The following is an 11,295-nucleotide window of genomic DNA, read 5'->3' as shown; positions in this document are numbered from 1 at the left end:
TTGTCAAATGTTGGTAACACCCTTTTATTAGCTCTAGGTGGTACAGGGGCAATGCAATCAATTAAAATGATGTATATAGCATGACACAGCAAGTTGACAAGTACATAAAGACAATGATTGAGTTTATTGATTCTGGATAAACTGTAATGTTGTGGATAATCTTATTCGGATAAACATTGAATTCTACAGATGGTACCAATAGTGTTAGATTGTTTCAGAAAATATGTAATGCAGAAACAGTAAGTAAACTTGTGGGTCATCAACGTATTATTTATTTGCGGACCAGTATAAACCTAGCCTAACCTACAATAAGCACAATTGATCTATCCTACACTAAAATGACTATTCAGGAAAACGAATTAACTTCGATATTTTTTTATAACAGATATGCGTTTGGTGTTCAATAGGTTAGCCAGTTCAGCACGGGGAAACGTCGGACATGTTACCATTTACCAGTTACATGATTCTGTATGTGTTACTGTATATATTTGGGATTAGGTTATACATTTTGCCTTGAACATCGTGTCCAAGCCACGTTCTCCAGCCTGTGTATGAGATATCATATTTTATTATATTCTTCCACAAATACGGTAAGCCAATTGTTTATCATACATGTAAAGGGTTTCCTAGGCAACTAGGCTCAGTGCAGTATCGCTTCTTTAGTAAATATGCCAAATTATTCCAAGCGTTAAAATATTCAGTGTAGTATCATCTCATAATCACACCAATCAGGGTCAAACCATCCGACACAACAGACAGTATCGTCACTCCGATTTGGCAACACATCTACTTAACACCATCCGTGACGGAATCACTGAAGTGTAGTTGAAAATAATATATTAACATCAGAAGGTTCATACTCCAATTAACTCACAAACAATGAAAGTCAATTCTTAAATGTCTTTTTAATATGCACTAAAGCAACGTGTCACATTTACGCGATATTTATGTGTTTCCCAACACGGACCATGTCGAATGTATGAGGCCTGTTTCAGCGCGTAGTAATAGTTAGATAATAAAAAGCAAGAATTATACTGTCTTTTGAAAGTATACATCTAAACATTGTCCATGGTATCCGTATACGTATCGAATACATCGAACAATCAATTCTTGTGTCTTTCGTTTTTGTGGCATCATCAAACAAACATGGGTATAGGCTTTCCCAGCAGTTTGTCCGGAATCAATAGGGGGCATATAACATTTCAACATGGAATTTGTCCTCACAGTGAACCTGAATAATAGGCCTGTGAATCTATGACTTTGTTAAACGTAGACAAGGTGTGGAAGATGCCGAGAGGTTAATCTAAGGTAAGACAAATGTATTATCTGTGCATGGTATAGAACACTACTCATAATTGAAATATCCAGCAATAAAACACATAAGTATAGGCAGTGCACAACATTTCCAGCGCATTGTATGTGTGATTAACTTAACTATTCTCTTCTAGCCCTTTTACCGCCTGCTCGTTGGCCTGGGCGCGGCCTTTTATAATTGTGCTTATCAGTTTCCTCGTTCTGGCAGAAGAACTGATACGCTGCCGTGAGACCAGACTGCATGGCACCTTGTATCCAGCCATTGCTCCAGGATATGGCTTCCCCAGCCAGGTATATTGGGTGATCCGATTTGACGAGTTCTTTCATGGACATATTGTACTGGTTTGGTTTTAGGCATGCGAACGCACCTTCAGATGTAGGGTCGCTATACCAAGCTTGAACGGCACCAACCTCAAATTGCTCAGTGATTTCCTTGTGTATTTTGGCGACCTGTTTCACAGCGTTCTCGATGGCTTCTGCGTGGGTTTGGGCCCCAAAGATGAGAGCATCCTGGCCCCAGGTGTAAACCATGAGAACTCCTCGTTCCTCAGCAGAAATACCCGAGTCTGACCAATCGGGATAGTGGAGATGGCCTGGAAACAGACAACTGTAAAACTTGTTCATTTATGTGATGATAATGGGTTGAATAAAGGTTTTATAAGGTTTGCTCATAGAACAACAGAACTATAAAACAACACAAGCAGTCAGAGAAGACAATAAACATATTTGGCTCGACACACTATCTTACATACATTTTCGTTCAGACAAACTTACCAATAGGAAGGTTTGTCTTTGAAAATCCTCCCTGTAAGCCATCCGGCTTTTGCCAGAAACGGGTTTTACACTGGAGAAATATCTTTGTTGACGCCTCATAACGCACGTTCGCAATGGCACGTTGTTTCTCGAGGGTCAGATCGACCTCCATGTTCCTCAGCACCGTCAGTGGCACAGTGAGGATAACGGCGTCGCCAGTAAACTCATGCTGCTGTTTGCTTGTCTCATTTTGACCAACGACCTTCACCTCTCGATCTCCAACCTGCGAACAATTGATATTATTTGAATTTTTTAGTTTCTATTCCTGTAACGTACCGGCTTGGATTCATATTTGAGACTAAATAATTGTTCTAAATACGCAATTGTTTTTGGACCTACACTACATTATGTTTCTCAACATCCTGTGAGTGAACGATGTTTTTTGTGTAAAACCTGAGGATAAATTTATTTACAATCACCATTTTCTGGGAAAATATTTTCACAAGAGTAACGCCCCAAAACCCAAATATGAAGTCTATGCAAACTAACTGAGCATGTCTGGTGTTCACGTCAAACTGGTTCAAAGCTATGGCAATCTTTTTCATACTATTCCATTCGCAGCATGGCGTATTTTTGATGATTTAGTCGTTTTTAAATATTTTATCCTGAACAACAATGTTAAACATCTATTATTGGCAGTAAATACATAGTGCCAAATGAATAGTGAATAATTTCCACGTTGAGTGTAAATGCGATGAGAGTTTGTCGATTGCCTGTGAGGTGAGTTTAACATGAAAACCAAACATTATCAACTGCAAAACAAATCTAGAAAAAAAGTACTGAGAATGTTGACAAAATAATTCTCGATCAAAGGAGCACAAAACTTAAAAGTCTTACATAACACATCGACTTCTGACCATGTACCTTATACACTGACCTAAACAAGAGATACTTTGCAATACTATAATTTCAAAATTAGTTTGTGTTTATCCTTACCCGTTCAACAGAAAGAACCTTTATCCCATACTGTATGTCCTTACTGAGGTTCACATCAGGATTCCAGCCGCAGGTGTTCTTCTTCATGAAGGCCCACGCCACTGTATCCATACCTGCAGCAGGGGTGTACAGAGGATCCTTCCACCAACCGCCAATGATGTCACGGAGATATTCCACCAAGCTACAGTCGACAGTGGGAGAATAGTCGTGGACTTTTAAGGCTTCAATGGCTATCAGGGGCCATGGTCTCAGGCGATGTTCACTTGAGTCCTGATGGATGTCAGTTTCAAGAAACTCCTTCACTGACATCTTGCTCCACTTTTCAACCCAGGTGTTCCAGCCTGCGGGACTTATATCGCTTTCTAGTTCCTGCTTTAGTGGCTCAATCGTTTTTTCCCAGTACGAGTCTAAAACAGTACACATGTACAAATACGGTTAATCTTGGTAATATTTCAAGATACACCTAATAGGGTTATCTCAACTCCGATAATATCACGCACACAATCAGCTACAAACATAACTCGAATATTAACCCGGACCTTTCATGAAAATATGAATTTAAACAGCTGGCAACAAATTCGCAAAGTAGAGTAAACCTAATTATGTAGTGCCTTACGGGGGCATCAGCAACGCCGTCCGATATCGTTCAGGGCCTCATAATCTGACCAGACCATACGACGAGTCATGTGGATAATCTTCAAAGGTAGTGTTGAGCCGCTAATGCAAAACCGAAACAAAGGGTCGTCGCACCATCAAAGGTCTTGACTAAAACAGCTCGATCCCAACTAAAGTGTCCCGTGAAGATTCCAGGTTAGAATTGAACTTCAGCAACCCATGCTTGTGGCAAGAGGCGACTAACGGGATCAGGTGGTTAGGCTCGTTGACTTGGTTGATGCATGTCATCGTATCCCAATTGCGTAGATCGAAGCTCATGATATCAATCACTGGATTGTGATGGGATTCGATTTGATTATTTACAGACCACAGTCATATAGCTGGAATATTGCAGCGCTAATCAACAAACAAGCATTTAGCACAGGCTCAATGTAACGTTTTGTTTGCATTGGTGGCAAATACATGATGAAATTCAACAGACCAACTTCCTGACAAAGGAATTCAGCTGTTGTGCACGGATGTTTCCTAAGTCCTGGACACTGACTGGGGCAGAGGTTGTGAGAGCACTTAGGAGCATGTGAATCATTCATGTAAGAGTGCACATGCTGACCAAGATAATGAATAGGTGCTCCCACTAACGACATCATCAGTTCCTTCCATCAAGACACATGTTGGTACTAATGGCCCTGTCACACCACAACCGTGAGTACAACGTATAGCAGTAACGTGTGGCAACGTATGAGAATATTTGCCAAAACGCCGGCAACGCTGAAACAGTATGGATAAGTTAGGTGGAAGTTGTATACGTTAAAAGCACGCTGGTATATGTTGTAGTACGCCGAGGCTTAAACACTTGTTTGTGCATGCACAAAGTTTTAGGCGTATGGGAACTTATGAATTATACGCAGGCACACGTTAGAGGTACGCTCTACATACGTTTACATACGCCAGATATACGTTACCTATAAGCTGATATACGTCGACAATATGGCTGAAGGTGTACTGTACAGCTGACGTATTGATAACGTATGCATGGGTGCAGCAATCTCGAATGAGGGCGTTGACTGTCGTTGAGCCTTCAAGTGTGATTAGGAATATGCTCCAAGCCAGAAATTCTATGGTATGTTGCTGTGACCCAATTTCTGAGTGAGATAGAGGCCATCCTGCTGTGTGCCTGCTCGCATAGATTGCAGTAAGACAGTCTGATAGTAATCAACAAGAAGGATTCGGGGCTAGCAGTTTATGCAAGCAGTTCTAGAATCAACGCACTAACTGCTACGAGCATGTTTTGTTCCAGGTAAGCTGTTGCGGGTGGTACGACATTTGTTACAATCATCCCACCGACGGGAGAATTATATGACGGTGGGATTAGGGAGAAGGACAGCATCCAGGTTATAACTATCAATTATTTACCTATGTCGTTGATCAAGAGGGTCTTTTTCTCTTCTGGGGTGAAATTTTTGTCCCATCCTTCCCAGTACTTGTTGCAGTAGTATCCTGGATCCGCATCCCAATCTAAAGCAAAGATTTACTTTTTATTTTACTTTTGTGGATGTTAAATACAAATTATTTAATGTAAATGTCCAATGTAACTAGATGTACCGTTAAATAGATAGTTTACTTTTAAGACTTGTGTAGAGATGAATTGATTTCTTCCGTTTACTTGTGTATTAAACAATATTCTTTTATAATATAACAACACTATCCAATGTTTCAGCCTGCTTAGAGCTCTTTTGAATGTCTACGTCTGCTTGTAATGTCAACAAATATGGCTTCACAGACTTTTCCGGATTTCTTAGATTATTGATGACTTGTATTCTTCTTTCAGGAAAAACTGAATGATTATTGGGGTTTGTTCAACAATTTTTTTCTTAAAATGAATGACCTGCATGTCTCGCACGTCATGGCTTGTTCAGGACAGTTTTCAACGCCAGTGTTTGTACTGTGCCACGAAATGGGGATGGAAAATTTGTCAATCCTTTCTATCAGGTAGCTCAATATACATACCTATTGTTGACTACTTACCTGACATCTTAATCCTATCACCGTAGAAGTAGAAAAACCCTTTCTTATTTACATTTTGGAATGGCCGTGTTTTAATGTTGAAGAGATTTATGTAGTGATGAGTCAGGTAGTGTGAATTCGGCAGCCGCATTGCACCACCTGCTCAAAAACAAAACGAAAGTTATGAATAAAGGTTATGATGTATAGTCATAATGATATGGAATGAATAGTATTAAAGTAATCGGGTTCCTAATTCCAAATTCCATTGGAATCAAGAAGGATGTATAGGTGCCTGGTTGATTTGATTGGGTTGTGTAACGCCTATATTAGTCTTACAGAATCTCCTTCATGGTAGTTAGGGTGGAATTGGTCCCCCGTGCTTACGTTTACAAATTTGTATGGATTCTGTTTCTAATGAAAGTATCTGATGACACATAAAAGACTTGTCAAATTGGTCATTATTTATTTTGTCAAGACACCATCAAATGAGCTAACAAAAGTGTAGTTAATTACATCAGTTTCAGTCCTGTCAGTGAGTTCCGTGGGTTCTAGCTACTTGTGCAAGGATGTGAGAGTTTAGTAATTTATTCTACTGCGATAAACTGAAGTATCGTTGTTAAATTATTGATGAATAATCGAAACTCAGTCTACAAATCAATGCACACACCTTCCGCGTGTAGGCCTTTAGCAAATGGTTCTCTGAATGTTTTGACACGGCCTCCTACTCTGTTCTGAAGTTCCAGGATGGTGACCTGTGGAGGGATCATCATCGAGTAAAATTAGTATGACATGAAAAGATATAAGGAACTATAGCTCACCTGGAAATGTAGCCAAATGCCTAAATTGTCAACAAGGTTTACCTCTTTGTTAACCAACGTTAACGAATGCGACAACGGTGATGACAGACTAAGAATCACCATGATGGGGATGGGATGAATGCCACTCATCACAGTGTAAGGACCCAGCAAGGCAAAATGGGTTACGGTGACTTAGCCAACCATAAATTTCATCATCATGATCATGTTTCTTTCTAACACTTGCATGTTTTGGACTTCTGTTCTGATTGTATACACAAGTATGGTTAAAATCACTAAATGAGATTGATGACCAAATACAAATATTTGTATCAGTAAGTCTTTGACCCAAGATTAGTTTTCTTATCATATTTTTGTGCTGTTACTAAATCAGTTCGGGTCAAAATAGTTGCTCCTGCTATTATGCTCCTGACATTAAAAGAAGTGCCGTTAAAATATGTTTAAAACAACACCGTTCACTGTCAATTAAGGATAGGGGACACAAACAAGAAGCGCCAATAAAATATGTCGACTGATTGCTTTTTGTTGGTCATGGGGAAGTGGCACTTACAGCCATAAGTGGAATTAATCCGCCACGGAATTATCAATCTTGATGATTGTGCTTGAGAGAACGGTCCTTTTGGTTGGAAGTTCTACAAAACTCAATATGTTTTCCGAAACAAGAAGTGACATACATTAAGCCGGAAGCATAACTTTGCCATAACTACAGTGATGCGACTCTCAGTTTAAAAGGCACAAAATCAAAACAGGAATAACTGCTAGTAATACCTACATTCTACAGTTACCTGCAGCCATAATTATTTCTCGTTTGAAGATCTAATGTAGTCAGTATGTGTTTTCCTACACCACAGGTGACATAATCACAAGCAGAAATATCTACAACTTGGTTACAGACAGAGCCTAGAACAATTGGAATTCAGTTTTAATTATCAGAATGCAATAGGCATGTGTTATCCAAACTAGAAATACAAATGACTTTGTTATAAACTGAGGTATAACCACGGGACTTTCTGGTTTAATGCAGGAAGAATTAGTTTTCTGAAACAGGAAGTTAGGTAATCAAAGCTGGATGTAGTGATAACTTAGTTACAGATGGAGCTGGAGCCGTGGGACATTCTGGTATAATCCATATGCAGTAAGAAGTGTTTTTCGAAACCGTATAATTTTGAAGTACTAATTACTTGTAAGAAGCAGGGCAAGAATCATGTGACTCTGGATTAAAATGCAAATGAGCAGTAAGAATGTGTTTTCCGAAGCTAACAGTAACATGATCCAAACTGGATAGGAGCTTGAATCATTAGACTTTCTGGTTTTAACATCTGATAGGTTAGCGTGTGGTATCTTAAACCGTGAGTTATTAAATAAAACCAGACGTGTATATTTCTTAATGCTAAGGGAGCTAAAGCAATGAAGAACTTCGGTTCAGTGCTTTTGTCTAGTGTGTAGCCAAATCATAGACCATCCAATGAACATCCATTTATGTCAAACAAACACACAATATGTAAGTAGAGGTATCGCTTAGATGTACAAAGTCTTACATTAGGAAAGTATCATCCCTAAGTTCTCTGACCTTTCGTTCTTCTTTCTCATGATTACATCAATATTTTCATGATTGAATAAGCTAAAATACCCTACAGCAATATTTCACTGATGACTTTGATTCATTGATTGCCATCATAAAGAAATTTTAATTTCTTGTATTAAAGCAACGTTTACCTTTTTCTGAAAAGTAACATAACATCCAAAATAACACACTGGAAACGTGCGTATGTCGAAAAACAGTTTAATTGATGGTAATTATTATCAATAATAATTTTGAAAACTTGAATTCACAACTATACAACTATCTATATAGATGTTTTGTGCTCATTGTTTTGAAACTATTTGGTGTCAGTCTGTTAGAGTCTGATCACTTTATGGCTGAAATATTGTAGACACGGAATTAAAGTTCACTCACTCTTTCGAGGAGGCTGCCTCGACATCCTTCATAATAAGAACATATCTTCTTTTCCAATAAAGTGTTTATCGCCTGATTGTGGTATAAATAGTGTCAAATAGGCATACGATGAAGAGATGCACCACATGCAGTCAGTAGTGTGAACCCCTTGTATTATGTATCTGTGTCTATGTCTGTCTGTGTAAGTGTATGTGTTTGTTTGTTTGTTTGTTTGTTATTGTGACTATTTACGCCAAGTGACAAGATGCCTTCACGACCACAATTCTCTAAATCAAAATATGTTAGGATCACATGCTAATCTGAACCAGCCCTGTTATGATCTTATTTTCCAATGCCCCAGAACTTGTCATAACCACGTGTCTTAAAACAATTGCCTAAAATAGAACTACCAGAAACCAAGTAATGTAACAAGAAAGTCTACTTTGACAAGTTGAGGAGAAGTTGCATGAACAATATATACATGAATCGTTTCAATTACAAAATCTTTACAACGTACAATCAAAATATGATTCCACACACTCTATTTCTGACAATGGCCTATGTGGCCAATTCGCTATTTACAAAATGGAAACCCTATTTTATTGTAAAGGATCTTATGAGCAGCCTGTGGTCCTTTAAAAACACAACGTCCAATGGGAAGATGTTGGGAACTATGTGAATACGATACTGATCTGTATACATGTATTTCCAGTACTGTGCTAACAAACTGACGGCGAGCAAGACCAACGACATAAGTGACCATGTCAGGATGAGCTTGAAACCCACAACCCATAGTACTTAACCATATGTGTCAACTCTTAACTGAAGTGTCATCGTGTAAGCAAGGCAACTTCAACCACCAAGTACACATCCAGTACGCCTACCTTATGTCCCGTCTGCCGGAGTTCATACGCTGCCGAGAGTCCAGCCATTCCTGCCCCGACAACCAGGACGTGTTTAGGCTTCTTAGTCTGTTTCTGATGATAGTCCTTCGGGTTGTTCACACAGGTTTGTTTTGCATAGGCGTGGTAAAGGCCGCCTTCCATTATGCTTTCATAGAAAGATTTACAGGCGAGATCCTGTTGTAAAACCTGTTGGTCTTTGGTGTCCGGGTGTGGACAGCGCAGATAAATCGGACATTGTTCAGAGTTGCTGCTCATCTTGAGGATCGTAACTGAAATTACACCAGTTTCAGATCACACATATTATGTGAGTGAACAGAAGGAACATTATAGTCACGTGACCCAAAAATAAACACAACGTGAGCTAATTTAATGTCATGTGACAATTGCAAGCCAAGTAATGTGCGGTGTCGCCGAGTGTGAGCGCAGGTCCACGAAACAAGCGCAGTACACCAATAAATGCTCAACCCCTATAAACCCCCATCAGCCCATGGGCTTTTCACCAACAATTTACAAAAAGAAATTGGCAAAAGGCTTATGTTGACATACTTGTGGTCTCATCTTGACAGTCATTGTGTATAATGACAAACAAAGGAACAACTCAAAAGAGAAATACAGAATTTCTGCATTTTAATTATATGACGGACTTTTTATACAAAAGGAAAAAATTAACTGTGCTTCGTATAAAGTTCAATAAAAAATAAATGTATTTCGAAATTTACTGTACTGCTATGGCCGGCTGTTTCTTCAGACCCCTCGGGCCGGTAATGTTAACTCAGTTGGGCCAATCGTTGGTTGACATTTTCAACATGTACTTGATCAATTTGCCATTTGTACAAAGAAAGACATCCCGTAAAGCTTTGATTTGTTCAGTTTGGTACCCATGTAAATGCAAGGCATTGTAGGTTGTAATTTATCAAAATAGTTTAGTTTAATTATGGAAGTTCATTTTGATATTATTCTATTTTATTTAGTCTTCCTTAACGCTCACAATTTTCAAAGCAATCCATTAAACCTTGGGGATTATTTCATAGATTCCATACTGCATGGAGACAGAAGTTGTGCCACTCATAGTCTTACAAATATTGCTGTAGTGTGGCAAGAATCATTTGCAATCAGGCCATACCTTTGTTCACTTGCTTCACGGATCAGCCGATCTCCTGTAAATTTTGTTGAAATGGATTATTTTTTTAATGAAATTGTTCTGTTGATAGAATACTGCATTACAACATATTTTCTGAAGAAGGACCAACTTAAGTTGACATATATTAAACATGGAAGGCAGAATAAAGTTTGTTGTTCCTGAAATTGACAAGATACATAGATGCACAACAGTACAGAAAACTAAAAAAGCTGATTTGTTTTTTCCCCACCCACCGACAGGTATTTTCCTGTAAAATCCGAAAAGCAAGTAAATAAAATGTCTCATGTATCGGATCAACGCAAACTTCTTGAGATACTGAGAACGTACTTATTCATTCCTGCTGAAAACTAGAGGAAAGATCATCTTACCTGTAGTCCAGCCAGAGCGTCAGTGATCAAGGCAAAGTGTCCCATGTCTTTTGTATCAAAGTAAGATCCGGCTTAGCTGTGGCCGACATAGAAACCCTTTCATAAATTATAGCTACTCCCGAAAATCTTTTTCTATTTCTGAGGAAGACACAAACAACATGTGATCTCCCAGATATGTCCGGCTATTGTAACTTTTCTCTCCGGAAGTCACGTGTAACGCCATGTGGCCATTGGTTTTTTCTGGTACCCCCTACTCCCGAAAATCATTTTCTATTTCTGAGGAAGACTGCATCATTCGGAATTTTTTCTGGTTTGTGTCAAACTCACTGAACGTTTACTTTAGTGGTTCACACAACAAGTACCACGCTATATCCATCTGTAATCTAATTTATTACCCACGTGGTGAAGATACAGGTGGTAAGATACTAAATCCGTACGTCACACGTGT

At 38.9% G+C, this 11,295-nt stretch overlaps 1 protein-coding gene across 1 annotated transcript; it reads right to left on the bottom strand.

Moving 5' to 3' along the window:
• Window positions 1–399: 399 nt before the first annotated feature.
• On the bottom strand, window positions 400–9,593 carry LOC139457778 (putative L-amino-acid oxidase YobN). Its single transcript, XM_071239126.1, has 7 exons — window positions 9,318–9,593; window positions 6,350–6,434; window positions 5,704–5,841; window positions 5,092–5,193; window positions 3,064–3,470; window positions 2,089–2,350; window positions 400–1,907 (listed from the first exon to the last, which is right to left on the bottom strand). The coding sequence occupies exons 1-7, from the start codon at window positions 9,591–9,593 to the stop codon at window positions 1,435–1,437; spliced, it is 1,743 nt and encodes a 580-aa protein (XP_071095227.1). The 3' UTR covers window positions 400–1,434.
• Window positions 9,594–11,295: the final 1,702 nt, after the last annotated feature.

Source organism: Haliotis cracherodii, unplaced genomic scaffold, assembly GCF_022045235.1.
Source record: "Haliotis cracherodii isolate W230 unplaced genomic scaffold, xgHalCrac1.p SCAF_12, whole genome shotgun sequence".
In the NCBI taxonomy this organism is placed as follows: domain Eukaryota; kingdom Metazoa; phylum Mollusca; class Gastropoda; order Lepetellida; family Haliotidae; genus Haliotis; species Haliotis cracherodii.
Note: the sequence above shows the minus strand (reverse complement) of the source record. Positions and strands in the feature narration are given on the sequence as shown.